The 20,522-nt window shown below is 39.8% G+C and overlaps 1 protein-coding gene across 1 annotated transcript; it reads right to left on the bottom strand.

Annotated features, from left to right (window-relative positions):
- Positions 1-3,825: 3,825 nt before the first annotated feature.
- SLC45A2 (solute carrier family 45 member 2) lies at positions 3,826-19,799 on the bottom strand. The gene is made up of 7 exons (XM_069879901.1): positions 19,023-19,799; positions 17,754-17,930; positions 14,504-14,829; positions 10,711-10,854; positions 9,293-9,416; positions 8,117-8,322; positions 3,826-5,040 (listed from the first exon to the last, which is right to left on the bottom strand). Exons 1-7 carry the CDS (start codon positions 19,456-19,458, stop codon positions 4,816-4,818), a joined length of 1,638 nt encoding a protein of 545 aa, XP_069736002.1. The 5' UTR covers positions 19,459-19,799; the 3' UTR covers positions 3,826-4,815.
- Between the last annotated feature and the right edge of the window lie 723 nt (positions 19,800-20,522).

Genomic DNA, 20,522 nt, shown 5'->3' with positions numbered 1-20,522 from the left:
CAAACTGCCAAGCTTAAAGGATTGTGATTAGCAGCACAAAGTCCATCTGGAGGGCACTGACCAGTGGTATGCCCCAGAAAACACCACCAAGGCCAGTCCTCATTCAACATCTTCATTGAGGAGCTGGATGTGTACTCCAGCTGTCTGGAAATGATACGAAAGTGGGAAGGGTAGCTGATACACCAGCTAGTTGGTCTGCCATTCAGAGGCTGCTTCACAGGCTGGAGAAATGGTCTGACAGGCACCCAAGGCAGTTTGATAAAGGGAAATAAAAAGTTCTGCACTTCGGAGCAGATAACCCCCAGCACCAGTCGAGGCTGGGAGCTGATCAGCTGGAAATCTGTCTGAGGATCTTGGTGGACAAAGTGAACAATGTGCCCTTGTAGCAAAGATCAATGGCATCATGAGCTTCCTTAGATAAAGCATTGCTAGGAGGCCAGAGGAGGTATTCCTTCCTTTCTAGTCAGCCTGGTGAGAATGCCGTGCCCAGTTCATGGCTCGCCAATACAAGAGAGATTAAATTCCTGGAGGTGCTCCAGTACGATGCAGAGCTTAGAGCATCTGCCATGCGAGGAGAGGCTGGCAGTGCTGGGGTTGTTCAGCCTGGAGCTGAGAAAGCTCACATCTTATCAATGTGTGTAAATACCTAATGGATTACAGCTAGCAGCAAGAACTTCCCTTTGTTGTCTGTGCACGAAAAACGAGAACTGAAGTGCATCAGTGCATCACTATGAGGAAGCATCAGAGGAAGATGAAATGAGACAGGGACAGGATTGAGGTTAGGAGATTAGACAAGGCCAGGCGGCTCCTATGTTCTGAAAAAGTGCTGTAATGCCATTGATCACCGGGGGGCAACCAAGGACTCAGCCTTCGGGCAGGAGAGCGCTTGATCCTTCCTTCATCTCCTAGCCTTTCGTAACTATCCTTTCAAAAAGCAGCCTATTTTTTAGAAAAGGTCGCAGAGCTCACTCTTTACAAACGACAGGCAGGAGCTGCTTATCTCAGCCGACTGTGCAATCCAGAGTCAAAAGTACTGAATTTTGTTTTCCCATTACTGCAAGTACTTACCTGGAGCAACACAAGGCAACGCTCTGGCTTGATGTCTCTGCATAATGTGAAGTCAGTGTCTTTAACAAACAGGTTAATATTAATACATGAGGGGGATAAGAAGTTCAATTCCAAGAAAAAACTCTAGGAAATACAACTGATACACCATGCATGCCTAAAATAGCAATGTATGAAACAATACACCATAGAAGACAACCTAATTAGAAATTGGTTTTCACAGTGTAGTATTGAACAAGTGACCCTGATTATTTGCTGCTTAAATAAACAAATAAGGAGCATCTAGGGAATGAGAAATGAATGCTGTAAATTTAAAATGCTTTATAGATAACTTTTTATAGCTTTATCATGCCAAAAGTAATGTGGATAAATTTTGCAGCAGACACTCCGACTCTTCCTCCATGATGCAATCCCTCTACGGATGAGAAATAGCAAATATCACTTTTGCTACATCTCCTATTTACACCATATTCTCTATCTTTTCACATGCGGCAGGGACTGGTACCAATTCAAGGGCACTAATACTAAAACAGCAAAAACTTTCAGGACAAAAACATTCAAGATGCATCCTGACATGTGTGGTTTATCTGGAAGAGATATGTCTCCCACAGACCACCTGAGTTGTTTCTTTTCAAGAAAAGCAAAAAAACCTAAAGGCATCACTGTGAAAGACAGAAGGAACACTGGAAAAAACCAGCCAAATTGTAACTTTGTTAATACTGCAAATCCGCTAAACAAGAGAAACAAATCTTCTTTGAATGGTTTGCTTGCATGATGTGCCCGCTTTTTAAGTCAGAATAAATGGCAGGTTTTTGTAAGAGAAAAAAAAAGTGATGTGTCATGGCAGCCTTGTTTCCAGCCTCAGCTGGAATCAGCTATGATTAGTTCCATTAAAGTAGGAGAGAGGAGGGGATGGATATCTGAAGACATCTCTTCTTCAGCTGAATGTATCATTTGCATAAACATGACATAGAGAAGTTCTTTATTTATTTGATTTTATGTATATGGAAAATGAAAGCAGGTGAGAAAGATCAAACCAAGGTAATTCTAACTTTGCAACTCACATCACTACAAGTACAACAGCAAATCATGTTAATAACTCAATTCCTGAACTAACATAGAATGTAGTTCATAGTACAGTTCTTCAATGCCTTTAATATTTTTGACATTTTGGTATACCTAATGCTGAAAGAAATATTATTTTCATCCCTTTTATGAATTATTAATATTTTAGATTGGTTTATGTAACACCTGCAATACGTTTTCAACTTCAAAATGAGCACCATCATAACTTCTCTGTTTTAAACACTGTTTTTCAAATGGTACACAGTTTTTTTGTCTGCTTGCTGTTCTTGATGATGACCCATCAAGAAAGTTATTATTTTGGAGTCCTAGAAACAAGTATAGGGTGTTTCTATGGAGAGATTTCAAAAGAAAAACTGGCTTTATTATGTTCTACATTCTGTGGCATGCATTGGATTTTAAAAGGAAAGATAATGGGAAAAATGATGATGTGAGATCCCGAAACAGGTTTTTTTCTGGATAAATTTGTAAATAAACACATTGATTTATGTCATGTTCACAGCTCTCTGCTCTCTGCAGTTTCACAATTCTTGTTGTATTGCTGGTGCTAAACCTCAAGAGAAATATTGATAAAGACACAGGTAAATATTCCAAAGTTTGCTTTTCCAGACTTACACTGGAATCAGAGCTTGATGTCCTGCGTTCCTGGAGCATGGGTTTACATGGTTGCTCCAGGTTCAGCAGTCCTATAAAACTAGATCACCTCCTCCTTTCTTTATTGTTATGGCTCCACGGAAGCCTCACTCTTTCATTCAAAACTCCTCCTCCTGGGAGATATGAAGTTAATGGAAGCTGTTGAGTTAACGATCACACAAAGTGAACTGAGAAGACAAACATGCTTTATTTTCTGTCCTTCTCATGCTTGTTCCAGTTGAGACCCTTTTGCTCCAGCCATCTCAGCACCTACCAAGTGTTCCAAGCACAGTGTAAGGGCACAGTCTTCCAAGCTTTTGCTTTTCTCTTCCATGGATATGATGTGAGAGGGATTAATGAAGAGTGACAAAACGAAACAAACCATAAAACGTTACTTTTTTATGAGGGAGGATGAAGTTGCTGGGAAGAAAGGCAACGTTTGCCTTGCACTGAGCCAAATTTTGGACCTACAATGGAGACACAATCATCAACAAGAAAAGGAAGCCGAGGCTGCCATAGGCTTATTTTAATTAATAAGATTTTGCCTAAGAGAAAACTGGTTTTCCTGAAAATAAATGACTCGCTCTACTCTTGAACACATCCTCAAAAGATGAAGTTGGTGCAAGTCTGCAGGGGCACCTTATGCTTAAATCCAGCCATTTATTTGTGGTGTTCATCAGTTCATATGCAAAGCTTCTAAGAGCTGATCAGCTCAACATTTCATTTGACTAAACAGTGTTGGTTGTACCTGTGTAATATTTGAAAAAAGAAACAAAACACCACGCCTGGCAACAGTCTCCATGCCACTGTTCATTAACAATAGTGCATTAGCAGGTGGCTTAACATGGCTTAGTCTGTAACATAGCAAATGGATAAGATGGTTTGCAAGACAGAGGAAGCACAGCCTCAATACAGTGTATCACATTCAAAACACTTCCAATATTATAAAATAAGAATGAAGCTTCATATGCAATTAAGTACAAACAACTGGACTTAGGTATTTACTGTACAATAATTCCTGATAGTGCTTTGCAGAACTGTATTTATTTACAATATCTTGTAAAAAGCAAATGCCATTTCACTCAAAGCTAGATACATGAAGGAAAACAGAGGTGCTACTTAAAGGTAAATACTGTCATATACAATGTCAAGATTTAAGTGGCTTACAACCATTCACAAATTTCTTATTTTGGTCAAGTGTATTTTGTCATTTATTACAGTACCTAAGTCAAGAGGCCAGTTTTTTTAAGAAGGAAGAAACGGCAGATATTTCCCATAGATAGGCTGTTTAGATACCTTCATGTGGATTTGTAGAGCAGCCCTAGGCAGACTTTCATGAGAAGCTCAGTCAGTACTTTAATTTCATTTATACAGAAGTAGTAGGATTCTGTATAAAATAATTACTTTACAGTCATGGATCTAAACAACAGGCTTCAATCTTTTTTACATTCCAATCATCTTTCACACACAAATCTGCTTTTTACAATAGCTAGGAATTAACTGATCCCCTTTAACAGTACTAGTAACGAGAACAAAATTGCTCTCTGCACAGCCTCTGACAACTGTTTGATCCTCCTGCAGCTTTTAACTACAAGAAGGAATATCCCCAAACTTAAGATACTTGAAAAAAGCAAGATAAATAACAACTTTCTTCCTAACTATGTCCATTTTTATTACTTCTTCAATTTATCACATACATCATCTATGAACTTCCACAAATTGGTAATGAGGCGTTTCATAATGCGCCCTCACGCAGGACTCTGAGATACCATGGGCATACACACCATCATGTGTGATAACATGTTGTTACACTGAGGTCAGCAGGAATGAAGTAATAAAGCAGTCAAAATACAGAAGCTTTCAATCTGAGGCATTAGGCAATCAATTTCATCAAGTCTCTATTTGTAAAGCTCTGGGATTGCAACCACTCCAAGGAGGTAAGAGAGGAGGATGTGCCAGCAACAACATCAGTGATACTGACCCAAAAAGAAAACACTCCCCTGGGGAGATTTCTTCCAAATGCTTCACACAGTCCTACTCCACGTATCGAACACAAAAAGCAACAAAGCAGCAGCCGATTAGTGCGACTGTAGATGCAGAAATCACAGTGACTGCACTGCCAGCAACACTAACCAAGAGCCCCAGGCCCACACCGAGAATGATCTGGGCCAGCTGGACCATGCAGGTGAGAGCGGCACAGTCAACGCCCTTCCCTCGCTCATGTTCTCCAGCTTCTTCACCTTCCTGCAGCTTCAGGCTCTGCAAACAAGCACAAAACAGAACACAGTGAAGTAACACATCACTGACAACTTGCATCTCTCAGCCAGGACACGGACATGACCAGCAGGTGCAGGAAGACTGGCCAGTGGCTCTCTGCTTCTCTTCTGTTTTTTCTGTTTGTCCCACAGAGGTTACAGGATTTAAACAGAGATTTTACAAGTGATAATGCATTTTCTAAGTTCCCCTCATATTGTCCTGTTTCTTGACACTTGACCAGAAAAATTAGCTGTCTCCTTCAAGTCCTATTTGAGCTCTGGCAATTTGTTGTTCCAAAGTACAGGGTACCCTGTCATGGATAATTTAGCTCAAACTCTCACAGTTGAAGGGGAGCCTCAAAGTGGTGTTAAGATGAGCCCCGTACACACAGAGATTATAATTTATTACAATGGAGCATTGTGCTCTGAAATTATGGTTCAAAGCACATAAAGAAGTTAAAATCTAAATGTAATTCTTTTATTGGTGGGTTAAAAAGGGATCTGAATACACATGTCCAGACTAGGATTCTTCTATACTACTAAAGATTGTAATCAACTACTGATTATCTGTATATCTGCAAGCAAAAGGCTTCATTTATTAGATACAAGCATCTTGTATGTAAGCACTCTGTGGGGGTGATTATCACTGGAACAGGTTGACCAGAAGAGTTGAAGATTCTCCATCTTTGGAAATATTCAAACCACACTGGACATGACCCTGGGTAACCTGCTACAGGTAGCCCTGCCCGAGCAAGATGGTTGGACTACATGGTCTCCAGAGGTCCATTCTAACTTCAGTTGTTCTATGATTCCCTCCAGGAAGGAACTAATCTGTCTTGTTGTGAAATTATGTGATAGTTTAAGTACTATTGTTCTTCTTGCATGGGTTGTTGAATGAATAAGGTTTTACAGCACAAGTGCTGCTGTCTTCTGGTATTCAAACACTCTTGGCCTTTAAGATGCTTTTTGCAAGACCTTTTGCATTGGCTTTGAGCTGTTACAACACAAAGCTCGCAAGTACTGGAGACAAACAGTCTCTTCCTAATCCAGTAGACAAAATTGAATTTGGATCCTAGGGAACAGGAGCTGAAATAGCGGCATTTTAAAACACAGCACATGACTTTGTCAGAGTGCATAGTGAGGCAAAATGCCTGCTTTTTATCCTGGAATAATGCAGTCCTTTCACCTGAAGCATCTCCAGTTTGAGACATGATTTTTCTTAATTGTCTCTATTTTACTGGGCTGTGTCCAGTGTTCCCATGTGCCAATGGTTCTGACCACAATTATATGTATGTGTAAATGAATGCAATCTTGCATTTGATATTTCCTCTTCATTTTTTATGTCTTGTACATTACAGAAGATTTGAGCTGAACCTCATTCTTCTGTTAATATCAGATGTAACATAAAATTATATGTAATTATACCATAAATGAAAGAAGAAACAATTGGTTGTCTTACAAGTAAAATTTAAATATATTAGCCTATTAAATATAAAGATCATAGAATCATAGAATCATAGAATCATAGAATAAGCAGGTTGGAAGAGACCCACCAGATCATTGAGTCCAACAATTCCTATCAATCACTAAACCATGTCCTTCAGCGCCTCGTCCACCTGTCCCTTAAACACCTCCAGGGAAGGTGATTCAGCCACCTCCCTGGGCAGCCTGTTCCAGTGCCCAATGACCCTTTCCGTGAAAATTTTTTTCCTAATGTTCAGCCTAAACCTCTCCTGGCGGAGCTTGAGGCCATTCCCTCTTGTCCTGTCCCCTGTCACTTGGGAGAAGAGGCCAGCACCCTCCCCTCTACAACCTCCTTTCAGGTAGTTGTAGAGAGCAATGCGGTTTCCCCTCAGCCTTCTCTTCTCCAGGCTAAACAACTGCATGAACACTTCAGTATATTTTACTTCACTTCTGTGTTGGAACAGCTCTGAATCAGAGCTAGATTACAATTTTGCCTTTACTCCATTTCTTTGAGTTAGCTGGTTTGAGGTTAGGATTCTGATCTCATCCTAAATAAGGTTCATTCGCTGTCCCTTGTTATATCTTTCTAAAACTCTTTATCATGATTGTTCTCTGTTGGAAGGAATAGAAAAATTAACTGAAAACTCAGGAATCAGATCTTTGAAGTATTTAACCACAATGAGACACCCTTCTAGGAGTCAACATAATAATTAAGAGTTTTCCTGTATTCATCATGCAGACAGTGAAGCTTGGAAGTTTTACAGAACAGTAGGATGCATTTTGAAGGACTTGATCCAACCCTGTGCTGGTCTCAACTATGTTTCTATGTTGGTTTTCAATGGTTCAGCATTTCCTTTATTAATGTCTTCAAATGTCCCCAGATATAACGACAACTTTTCCTAGGTCCTCCCAAGTGTCCCTAATCCATTCTTGTTTCCAGCTCTCTTACTGATTTAAGAGACTTGAGAGAACTTTTCCATTAAATAGGTCAACACTTTACAAGACATGTGAAGATCCTGCTGTGCCCAGTAACATGATATAAGGAATGCAAGCTTTTCCAGATTTTCCTCGGAAACAGGATTTTATGCTGTGAAGGACTGAAAACCAACCCTAGGCATTTAGAGGGATAATGAGAATGCGGTATATAATTTAATGCTGAACTATATAAATCTGTACTTGAATTTCATATCTTTATTAGTTAACAGCTTTTGTAACATCTTGCAATTAACTAAAAATTTTGCCAGTCTTTACAGTGTGGTTATTAACCTTACAAGCTCAGAAGTTAGGTCCTCAGCTAATACAGCTGGAATGAAGGATATCAAGATGACAGCATTTGACGGCAACACATGTGGAGCCCTGTTACTTGCTTACTGCCTGCACACATACTCAATGGATCTTGTTACATAATTATCTGTCTCAGTGCAGGACTGTTTGAGGAGTTTGAAGCTAGGACCCTAACTCTCTCTTTCAGATACTTTCCATTCATAAAGTGTCATCACAAATAGCTTGAAATTAAAATTAAAAGCTGCTCACTAGCTTTATCCAGTTTTCTCCCAAAGTACACTGAACAGACTCAGAGAAATATAAACTTAGCCTTCCTTGGACATTGAACTCACCTCTTCTTCCCTGTGATACTCTGCAATGAGGTGGAATGGCACTGTATACAGCGTACTGGACATGACACCAAAGAGGGAACATAGAGCCAGAGTGGAATAGACATTGGGAAACAAACCAATTAACCCAGTACCCAATCCAAAAAGTAGGTATCCGATGAAATAAAGTCCCTTTAATCCTACGTATGGTAGAAGAATTTTCTGCATGTCTGTAAAAGAGAGTAAAAATTCTGATAAAACAAAAATAAAGCAAGTCATGTTTCATTAAGGAGGTTTTTTTTAATAGGTTTTATTTTGAAAATGCAATGGAAGAGATAATCTTACTGATTTTGGAATTTGCCTCAAATTATTGTAGGTATAAACTTGTCAAAGAGTACTTGCTCTTTTGGGGGACAGTCCTGTTTTGGCATAGCCAGCTCCAGAGAAGAATTCATTAACAACCATTTTGGAATACTTACCCTCACTGACAACCTCAGACATTTCTGCAGTTTGATTATAATGCAAACATTTGGCATCAACCTCTGTTTGAGCTGAGAAATGCACTATAGAAATGTTTGTAGTCGAGCTCCAAAGGGGAGTTTTCCCTCTAGCCTCTTTTAGATGATCAGTTCAGCCCCTAAAATGCTACTCATCTGAGGTTTTGGATCACAAGTAAATTTCATAGTCCTGGGTAAAAGCTATGTTGAAATCTATCTGGGGAACTGTGCTAACATATTTACACACAGTTTTGGAGAGCAAAGTTCATGCTTCTGGCAAGAACGTCTACTGCACTGTGAAAAAGTCAATTTATGAGGAATGCAGACATGGAGAGGCCGTCAGAGGGACCTTTGGAAACTTACAGCTACAGCACTGCTTGGTGCAAGAGCATCTCAGAGCAATGCCCATGCATCCATTTTAGTCTGGCATTGAACATCAAGATGATTCTCAGTGTTCAAGGTTAGTTCACATACACTGTGAACAACGCCTTACTCCCAGAGAAACTTCTCATCATGTGGTCAGGAACTGTTCAGATTAAGGTAAGAGTTTCTAACAATGCTGAGAATGTAAAATTTTAGATTTCTAATGTAGAAAAAACCCAGTTAATTTGGCATGACTTTTTTTTTTTTAAATAATGGCAAATAGTGAACAGTTTAAACACTATTTCAAAACAGTGTTGGGAGTACATTCCTGGGTACTTACAAGAATAGACTGATGAAAAAACTGCATTGATGCAGAGGCCCCAGCATCCCATCTCTACTCCTTTTCTGTAGGTAATGTAAAGTGTGGAGTTATGAGGTGCATAAGGACTACCCTGGTATACAACCTGAAAGAGACCACAAAGATCACAGAAGGCAAGGATGGACTGCATGTGTATATTACCTCCTTCTTACAGGAACAAGATTCCCAATACAGGTCCTCATCCCTCGTAGGAGATATAATTAGCCCCCAACACATCTATGAAGCAGTACTCTAACCATCCCTTCATGGCTTTCCAGGTTTCACACTCATTTCTCCCAGATTATGACACCCCAGCCCCCTGTTTGTTTATTACCATCTGCCCTTTCCTGGACTGTCCACTCTGCACTGACCCAGTTGCTCTTTTTCCTTTGGGTGTCTTATTTCCCATTCTCCTTTTCTCTCCACTTCTGCCCTCTTGCCTTAGCCTATGTTTCCCTATTTTATCTGCAATTCATTTTTCTGTTTTCTCTTAAACGGTTACCCCAGCACACCCATTTTTCCATCCAGTAATTGTCTTATTTAGTTTCTTACACAGGCAAGAAAATTCTTTCTTTCAGTTGTCCACATTCACTGCAGGAAGAAAAAAACAAACAGAAAAACAAACAAGAAAATTCCCTCTCACCTACAGAGACAAGAAAAGGCAAAGAATGGGAATACTGGATGGAAACCACAGAAAAGAAAAAAAAAAAGTGGCAATGGGAGGATTTGTGCCAGGAGCATGTTTGTACCTTGGAAGAAAGGAGGCAGTCAGGATTGTATAGGAAGGGACGTAGAGTTTTATTGTCTGGGAATGGCATGCAAAAGAGAACTCTGGGTATCAAGAAGGCAAGTAATTGCTGGCAGAAGAGGCTCAGGGAAAGATTTAAAGAGGGAAAGCATGGACAGCCAAATTCAAGGACATAAGAACTTTCAGCTACCAAGCAGCTCACTCTGCAAAGAACTGCAGAGCCTGCAGCTAGTGGGGCTGCTGTGCAGGTGAACAGCCTTGTGCCAGCCAGAGCCCACACACCAGGAGAAGGACAACTGCATCCAAGCAACATCAGCATTACTTTAGTTGCGAAACCTGCCCATCTTGGAGTGCCTCCAAAGCGAAAGCAGAGTGCAAGTGTTCAGAACAGCTCTGAGAGCTTCATTTGGAAGAGCTAAATAGACACAAATAGCCTTACAAATACAGAAAGGTTTTTCCCCAAAATTGAACAGATTGGCTTAAAACAAGGACCTCAGATCAATTAGCTGTTTTACAGAACCCTTGTTAAGCGATTCTGATACAACTGGCTTTGTCACTACCGTCATTTCTTCAGGGCTGTAACACTGCCTCATTCCTGTTTGGGGGAGGAGATGATGCTATGAGGAAAGAGAAGAGGATTTTACATTTTTACCTGTCCCATGAAGTCCGTGAAGAAGAGCATGTTGGACAGGAAAGCCATCCATCCAAAAAGGTGGCTTACACACAGACAGCGGTAGTGGGATGGCATGCTTAAAAGTGTTTTCATGAGTGATTTAAGGGTCATCCGTTTTTGATCCTAAGAGCAAGTATTTAAAAACAATACTGCATTACTGCCCTGAAGCAGCTTAATAAAACAGCTGACAGCAAGTGAAGAAGGACTCAGCATCTTTTCATTGCCAAACCTCCTTGAGTACAGTATGTCCTTCAACATATATTTGATTTGTAGGGCCGTTGCCTAATAGAGTAATCCAAAAGATTCACAGAGACTTTCAGAGAGCTGGAATACACCAGCAAGGATGTAACGCTTCTTGCTGTTATAGTCAGTGGGATTATTATTTACTTGTAGAACCAAGTGAAAATTTTCTGCCAAAACAGATTCAGTAGAGTTTCAAAAAAAACCCACAATAAACACTACCAGAACAAAAAGTAATTTCCTTATGGAGACAATCAGTTTTATATTGAAAATTTAAAGCTGTCACAGAAAAAAAAAGAATCTCAAAGTAATTCCTGAGAATTAAAATGTATCATTTGTGGAGTACAGCGCCTCTGAGACCCTGTTACCGTTCCCTTCTATATGCTACATTCCCTAGACAACTTTGCCTCTTCTGGTATATCATAAGATTTCCACTAAACGCTGTTGTCCCCTCCACAAAGCGGGGATACATCACAGAAGATGCAGCACCACTCAAAATCCTAGCACTCAGAGAACATGAGCACCTGAATTCCTTATACCATGGGAGAAATAACTCATTTCAAAATCAAGATATTATTGGTACTGGTTAGCCAATCTCACTGATGGGGAAAAAACAAATTTCTCACTACCTTCAAAGCTCCACCTTATCTCCCTCCTCTTTGTCTGAGCTCTGTGCCCCCAAACTCTCAATTTCTTTTCCAGCCACATCCATCAGATCACTTGAATTTTTTTTAGCATGTAGATGTTCTTGATATCAGGCATTTGCAACTTACAATTCCTGCTGCTTTAAAACTCCTGCATGGTTCTTTCCTTTTTTAAAAAAAAAAAATATATATATATATATAATCTGTGTATGATGTGACACTTCAGTTTTCTTTACTGATATTTGGAGGCAACAGTGTTCAGAGAGAGGGTCAGAGAATCTATATGGTCATGAAATGTGAAAGATCTGTGAAAGTTACATTCATCACCTGAAAGCTAAATTTTGTCTTCCCTTTTCTGTAAGATAATGGCATTTTTTACTTCCTTAAGTGTTCTCCTTATTTTCATGGTTCTGCTTTCCTTTGAACTAGCTTATGCAGCAAGCTACTCTATGAATAATCACTACGTATAAAGTTGCAAAATACTTTCTCGAGTAGGAGGTTTTTAATCCTTATAGGAATGCAAAAATTCAACTTGCTGACTTTCACCTTGAACTGCATATTCTCAAAATCCCTTGGAATTTCTCTTGGCATCACTGCTTTCTATTCTTCAACAGTTATATAAAAATAATAATAAAAAATTCACATTGTCTCATTAGTATTATTTCAATGGTAATTCTTATCGTTTGACTTGGCTTATTTAATTTGTTAAACTCTTCCACACAGTTCTTTGAAATACTGTTTCCATTCAAAGTGCTAACATAAGGTCAAGGAACTACAAAGGAGATTGCTATAATTACAGATGAAGCTACATAGAAATGCTTGCTTTCTATTTAGATTTTTTAGGGAATGGAAATGTTTAATGCACATGTTCAGTACACACCAACACAGAAACCAAATCATTTTCTCTATAGAATCACTACCACTCAAGGCCTAAGTTTATTCATAAGGATACAGAGGGATCAATATGACCTCGGTTTTATGGCAGTAGATACTGAGTAATTTGGCACCAAGCTAAAAAACAAAAGATAAATAATTTTGCATGCCTGTTCATACTGTAACAGGTCAAATCTCATTAATAGTCATGGTAGCTATTAGCATGTAGGAGCACACTCCTTAATTTAGAAGATATAGGGCCATGATGCCTGCAGCAAAAAAAGAGACAGAAAAACAGGAAGCCAAACCATTTCTTCAAGGAAGCAATTGCAGTAATGAATGAACTCAGAAAACATGTGCCACAAGAGACAGACTATTAAGGCAGTGAGCATCTAGAATTTATACATGCTCATGCACATCAAAGAAACATGAGACAGATCAAAGCACTGTAAGGCTCTGACAGGCTGTCCAGCTAGAAGTCTAGAAAGTAGGGCAATGGCACAAGCTGGCCCACAGTGGACACAAGAGCTTTACCTTGGGTGTCAGAGGTTACTGACTCAGAGGGATTAGTTCTTGCTGCTGTGGAGGCTATCCAAACCCTGCAGGCGCCCCCTGCTTTTACTACATCTCCTCTCTCTTCTTTATTTACCACCCTTTCTTTAGAGCCCACACGAGCCACGCAGTCAATGACGCTCAGTGTCTGACAATTAGGAGAATGCTCAGATAAAACTGTGTTGGTGAAGGATGCTGGCTGCTCAAGGTGTTCTGTGGTGGGGGAACAGGGAGCCCAGCATTCTAGCCACGTTCTCCTGATAAACTTTTGCTTGCTGTCCCTCTCTGTGTTTGCCTGGCATTCTTGTAGGGTAGTGTTAATCTTTTATCCTACCTTTGTTTCTTATCTGGTGTGATAATGTTTTTCTTTGGGTTAGGAATGCCAAATGTGATTATAACACAAATGAAAAATAGTACAAAATAAATCCCTTTTATTTGTCGCTTAAACATGATTTTAGGTTTCTAGCTTATAACCATCTGCACGTTATCAGTATTTTTTACCTTATTTATCAAGATGCATATAAGTGATAGATGTACATAACACCAAGAGATCAGAAATTAAATTAGAACAACGAGCAACTGTTTTGTCACTTACTGTTATACTAGGAACCAATATACTTTAGCCTAGGGTACCATGAGAGTGCAGTAAGGATTCCTAGTGCTAAGTCATCAATAAAACACCACAAACTATTATTTGTTCCCAACACCTTTCTAGAAATGTTCTCTGCAGGTATTTTTCAGGTTGATTCACCTTTTCCTCGTGGCCTCAAATTGAAGGAGTCTCTCATAAAAATGCACCACAAACAAAATAAGAGTGGTGATTTGAAAGTACTTGCTATTGTCTACCACCTAAATGTTCTGCCAAAGACACAACTACAGCACCACTTCAATATTAAAATAAACTCTGGAAGTGAGGTAGCGTTATTGTAGAAGCAGAATTTTTAAACTAAACAGTGCTGTCAATAAATCCTCAATAAAATGTTGAGCAGCAGCAGCATAACTGGAATGTTTACCAGACCAGGGAACAAACACTTCGTGTGCACTAGGTACGTGAGTGTGTGGACCAGTGGGAGTTACAGATTTAGATCAAAGATTAATGCTCCAGAGTCCTTGTCCACAATGTGGTGTTAATTCTGGCAAGACTAAAGGACAGAGTCTTGACAATATTCACGTGAAGAGGCTACCAGGAGATTGACACAGAGCAGAAGGCTGAACTTGGTTCTCCCTTCTCCCTGCCAATTGTTCAGAGCATCAGGAGCAAACCGTCTCTTCCTTCTTGCTAGAAATAGTCTATAAATAAGAAAAGAGAAAAGCAAACAGGCTTTTCTATTGACTCTGAATCCTAGTGAAGGATTCTTTTCTTGTGTGTGTGAAAGGGCTCCATTCCAAATAGTCAGCATTAGCTAACTAAAGGGTCTCCAAGGATGGAATGATATGGGATACAAAATCTTCTCCATACTTACCCCCACACGTGATGTAACAGCGCATTTCTTTGGTTTGGCTGCAGTCTTTATTTCAGTACACGTTGATTTTAAGCAACCATTCTTGATTTCCTCCTCTATGGAGCTATATTTATAGGATTTAGTCACTTCCAACAAGATGTCTGTCTCTTCGTTTTCATATCTGAGTGGGACTTCAGGAATACTGCGCAGATGTATGATAAGGCAGATTAGGAAAACCAAGGCTGCGAAGAAGAAAATCACCTGGAATTCTGATGCCAAGGAATGTCCTAGTACAGTTTTACCCCAATCCATAGCGCCTGTCAGGTAACCCAGGGCTCCTCCCAAACCTACACAGGTGGGAAAAAAGAAAAAAATGTGCTGGCATTGGTAAAATAAGCACACAGTACATAATACTCTCAACTTGTGATCCCCTCTAGAAATGACTGAATAATCACCCTCCCGATATTAATAAAAATAAATACTGAGCTGATCACACACATGAGCAGTTTCTAAAACATCTCTTGAAAAATCTCCTCAGGTCTGGTGAACAGAGGTCTCAAAAAAATGCCTGAACCAATAGCAACATGGGCTTCCATCTCTTTTCCTGATTCTTTGAGGATTTCTTTGCAATACAAAACAAAATTCTGCTAAAATTTATGTTGTTTTTAATAACTTCACAGAACAAGATTTCTCTTATTATATTGACACTGTCTATAGTATTGACTTTGTAAAATGTATTTTATATAGCTGAATCTAAACAGAAATAAGATCTCCATGTTAAGTATAAAAAAGGAAATAAAAGCAAAAGCATTGTTTTGTAGTTATCCAAGTACCTCACCACTCAGAAAACAAAATGGATCAAATACAAATATGTATCTCTGTTTACTGATTTTCTCAGAAAAAATAGAGTAAAATATAAAATGAGAATGCTGTCTCATGTCTTGAAAGTTAATAAAACCAGCATTCAGTCTGATTTTTTTAAAAAGTCTTGTATTTGTTATCAGCTCACACAGTTCCAGAAGTACAAGAAAATGCACATTGTTTATATACAGTACAGAGCTCTGGCAGGGCAAGCAGCTTTGCAGAATTCTGACACCTCGTTAACCAGGTCTTTGTAGGTCATGGGAGTCAAGCAGGACAGAAGCATTTGAAGGTCTTGGAAGTTTTCCTACTCTTCTGTTTAGGAGAACTGAAGACAGTGTATGGCAGAACCATTCTGCCTAACAAAAGTAACAGAGCTAACAGGATCTAAGTTTGTTTCACCTAAAAAACACGGGGGTTCCATTTCATTCAGGCTTTCTGTACTTTTGTTCTTTGTGGGTCTGATTATGCCCCTCCTTCATTGCATCCTACTGCATTTCATCAGGGAATATATTCTTGCTTGTTCTCTTGAAAAACAATTAAGTTGTTATTAACTTTTTGAAGAAAATCTGCACTAAATTGTTGCACAGAGGAAGTGTTCAGTGTTTGAGCTCATCTTTGTATACTGTTTTGGCAAAGAGTAACTATGATGTTGGAATGCAATCTGAGTGCTGCACATGGTGTATGCTCACTCTTCCTTCCACTTGTCTGAGTGATCCTAAGTTTCATAACTGCAAACTATTGAGTCTCATGTTCAAAACTTAAACTGAAGGCGAACCGGAAACCAAAATCTTGGAGATATTTAGTATAAAAAGAAGGAACTAAATAGGTGAAACAAAATAATATCTAAACTAGAAGCTAGAAAGTAAATGGGAAAATTCTTGTCTGTCTCTAATAAGGATAAAATAAGGAATGATAAATGTAGATTGTAATGAATGGATATTAAGATTAGCTTTTAGGGAAAACTGCCTAACAACAAGGCCAGTGAAGTGCTGGAACACACTGCCTTAGGAGGGATGCAGTATCCCTCTCAAAGGAGGATTTAAAGAACAGGCTAGGTAATTACCTGTCAGGGAGGGTTAAGGTATCAATGATATTGCTATAGACGGCACTGGGTGCTAGACCAAATAGTGCAGAGAAATCTCAATCTCTTCCAATCTTATTTGATGTGATTTTTTTCCATATCCCTTTTCATATCAGCTAAATCTGTAGCCTCAAATTTGGAAATTAAGCCTTTTTGGTATCATCCCAGTAAAAACTGCAACCAGAGTTCCAGTTCTGAGGGCAAGAATATACAGACACTCACTCCCCTCTCTGTCCAAACAAGTGATTGTTAAAAATTTTATCTGTCTGTTTCTAATGGATAATACTAATTTCATTTCCATGTGGCTTTAAGGGTCCATTATTCGAATTCATAGAATTCATAGAATAACCAGGTTGGAAGAGACCCACTGGATCATCGAGTCCAACCATCCTGCACAGACCTATTTCATACATCCAAAACTGACCTGTTGTCAATAGTGACTACAGTTCCCTCCTCAAGCAGAGTCCCTGCAACTAAATATACAGGACCCTGCTCTTGGTATGGCTCAATAGCCACAAAAATCTGCATTAACACAGATTACATGACTTTTCATCTAATCCGCTCTGTGTCTTTCATAGTGACTGCTCTCAGACATGACAGAAAGCTCCTCCTTTTTCATGTTACAGGTAAATAGCCAATAGCCCTATGTGCCTTCCCTGTGCATTTTCTCAACATGAGGCTCATGTTGTACAGGTTTCTTACTGTACAGAAGGCTTCTGTCTGTAACTCATTAACATTTCAAACACATATAAAGGCAAATTAAGTTCTCACTTAATTTGCGAGAGCCTGGATTGAACCACTTGGACTTATTTTGTGGAAGTTGCAAAGATCTGAATTTTACAAACTCCTATTTCAATGCAGGAAGACAGAACATACCAGAGCACTGCTGAAGAATGGAAATTAACTATTTTGCTCTGTGCAGCTTTCACTTTAAGTCATATGCTCGGTCAAGAATGTTATTTTAGTGTGCTATGGCAAGGAAACAAGTTACATCGCTTAACTTTTGCTTCACCAAGATCTCGAAAAAAATCAGAACAAGCTGAATAAACACTACTTCACTTTTAAAGAATTAATTGTTCTCACTTAAATCATGGGGGTGTTGCTGTAAATGTTTATGCCTGCAGCTTTGTGCAGCAGGATTCTTGTAGCAGAAATCACAAGCTGCTGATCTCTGGAGTAGTGAAACCCGGCAACAAAGGACTCGTGACTAAAGCACAGGATCAGATGATCAGTTCATTCAACATTAGAAACACAGTAAGAATAAAACCCATGCAATTACCTTCCCCTTCTTCAAGAGGCAGGGAGGAGAGGAAGGGATCTGAGTACCTGTAAGGAGGGCGTGGTAATGCAGACCCTTCTCTTTATCCTGATGAGAGCAGACATCAAATAAATATGCTTTGATGGGGCCATCAATAAAATCAGCTGCAAAATCAAAAAGCACTACTCCCAGCATGGTAACGACTATTGCCCAAGTGCGCTGATTGTCTCTCTCTTTGATGAAAGCTACGAAAAGAAAAACACCCTCATTCTGACAACAACAATGACATGTTCTGAAAAAAACACATTTTATCTTTCCTGATACTTTCAAATCTAAACAATTCTTAGTTATGCATGAGAGAGCAGTGGTACTAGAATCATGTCAGAGAAGAAGCGTAACTGAGTCTGTGGAGCACTGAGCAATGCAAGGCTGACTTATTGCCTTGAGTCAGCACAAGCTCAGGGTACTCCAAGCTCCACAGTCAAGAACACCGCTAGACTTAATCCACTTCTTGGAACCTCCATGTCATGCTATGGTAGCCTAACGCACATGCATTTTGCAGCATTTCCTTATTTTATTCTATTTGTCTCACCCTTCCACTATTTTAGACAATCAAGAATTGACTGTAACATCTCTTTATGGGCAAAACAACACAACTGTATTCAACATCAATGATATCCAGGAAGAGAGAATAAATCAATCCATAAAAAAACACATCTCTCCCCTGTGCCAAGTCATAAGGTCTGCAACAAATTTCCATCAAGGTTTTGAGAAGTTCGTCTCAAACTGAACTATAGCATTATCTCAGTATGTAGCTCCTGTTTGATTTTTCATATTCCAAGGGCAGCAGTTTCTGAGAAGTTACAGATTTCTACCAAGCACCAGCATAACACAGTCCCCAGTGAAGCCAGGGCTGCAATGATTAAAGATGCATATTTTGAATGCTAATCTATCTAAAGCAGGGATTATTCAGTTTGGATGTATATTACATCACACAATTAATATTGACCATTTAACTTAACAAGGTAGATTTTTATCTGGGCCTAAGCAGTGCTTTACTTGTATGAACTGATCAGGCAAGCACACCAACATACATCATACTGTAGTCACATGCAGAAACTACAGAACGCTATGAACAAGGTACATAACACGCAACATTAAGACTGAATGTACATGAATGTCTCAGTGTCCCCTGGCTCCTTCAATGCAACTGAGTAACAGTATGCCCATTTTTAACAGTCTACTTTAGCCGGAAGAAAAGGAACTCCTCTTCTCTTTCCAATTCAAATGCCTAGGATGAGTTTTGTCTGTCAGCACAGCATATGCTCCTCACTCACCTGAGATCATCACGTCCCCATTGAGGTACAGAGCCATGCCTAACAGCATTATGATGCCCAGACCCAGAATGTACGGTCGCCTCCTGCCCCAGCTACAGGTGCAGTGATCACTGGCTGAACCTACCACGGGCTGCAGCACGAAGCCCAGGATAGGGCTGATGAGCCACACCAGGCTGTAGAGATTCCTGGGCAGCCCTACACTGAGCAGCACCGGCGTGACAAAGGCAGCCTCCACGGCATAGCAGAATTCCCGGCCGAACATTGCCATGCTGTGCATGATGATCCTTCCCACCGCTCGCTTCCTCAGCACCACTGCTCCAGTCCTTGTCACAGAGTGCAGCAAAGCCTCTTTCTCTCCGCTGCTGCCTATGTTGGACTTGGCCACCTCACAAGCAGGTGGAAGATCCCCGTTAAAACTCTCTTTTGTTAAGGTCATCTCTCTGGCTATGCGCAGCACTCCAGCAAGTCGGTGCTGCCTATCCTGGCTGACATGGAGCCCAGATCATATGCTGGTGGGATTGGTCTGTGCTGGGGGAGGGACTCACATACTTTTATGGCTCTGCGATCACAAGTTATGCAAGGAAGGAAGGGGAGGAAGGGGGTGGGGAAGCGTGTGTTAACATTAGCAGATCTGAGCTCTTTGGTGCCTGCAAAGCTCCCAGCTATCCACAACTAAAGAACTACTGTCTAAGCACCAAAACCACACATACAATGGGAACATACATCACATGGGCAAGGCACAGGATTAGCCTGACGCGAAATTACTCGTCTTGTCGTTGTATGACAGTAGTGATACCGACAACCTAAACCTTCATCTTTCTGTTCAGCAAACGCCATGAGCACCAGAAGGCCAATCTCCTGTCGATCAAACTGATGGGGAAAGAAACTATAATATCCAGAAAATCATTTCAATACCTTTCATGAAGTAAGTGAACTTACCTACTGTGCTACAGCATAAGTGGCACCTAAAAATTTTGACAGAAATGTGTTAAACAGCAACCAGTGAATATTCTTTTATACCTGCTGTGTGCCACCCTCAATTGATTACTTCCTCAGTTTCTGAAAAACAAAGCATAACAGGATCCCTTGGATTTTTTTTAAGTAGTCTTACCTGCCAAGAGAAGGCCTTAAAAGAGATATGTAGTGGCGTACTGAAACTGTACCTTTTACAGTAGCCACCTGCATGAGGCAGCTGATCCAACCTATGGTGAAGTTAAAATAAGTTTTAGAATCAAACTCAGCAATTGTGGGGTCAGTACTTATGTGTGCTGGAGACTGCATTTTCATTTATTGTTCTCCAACGTGATCAGATTTATCTGGGACTAAGCAAATTGTCAAATCTCACTGCAAAGGGGAACAATATTTAACAATTTACATTAGAGCGGTTATCAGCTGGAAACATAAGATGCTTTTGCTGATTGTTTATCTAATTTGTTAGGACCTACTAAATATTTCTTGTTTCCAGGCAGGTGTTTATGTGGTAAAAGGTTTATTTACAGT

Source organism: Phaenicophaeus curvirostris, chromosome Z (genome assembly GCF_032191515.1).
Source record: "Phaenicophaeus curvirostris isolate KB17595 chromosome Z, BPBGC_Pcur_1.0, whole genome shotgun sequence".
In the NCBI taxonomy this organism is placed as follows: Eukaryota; Metazoa; Chordata; class Aves; order Cuculiformes; family Cuculidae; genus Phaenicophaeus; species Phaenicophaeus curvirostris.
Note: the sequence above shows the minus strand (reverse complement) of the source record. Positions and strands in the feature narration are given on the sequence as shown.

Excerpts from the sequence above, each read along its gene's own strand:
- SLC45A2 (XM_069879901.1), bottom strand. The coding sequence starts at position 19,458 with ATGACCTTAACAAAAGAGAGTTTTAACGGGGATCTTCCACCTGCTTGT. Across the intron at positions 14,830-17,753 it reads TTACCACGCCCTCCTTACAG|GTTTGGGAGGAGCCCTGGGT; the intron begins GTACTCAGATCC and ends CCACCTGTGTAG. Across the intron at positions 8,323-9,292 it reads TTTTTCATCAGTCTATTCTT|ACATGCAGAAAATTCTTCTA; the intron begins GTAAGTACCCAG and ends TCTCTTTTACAG.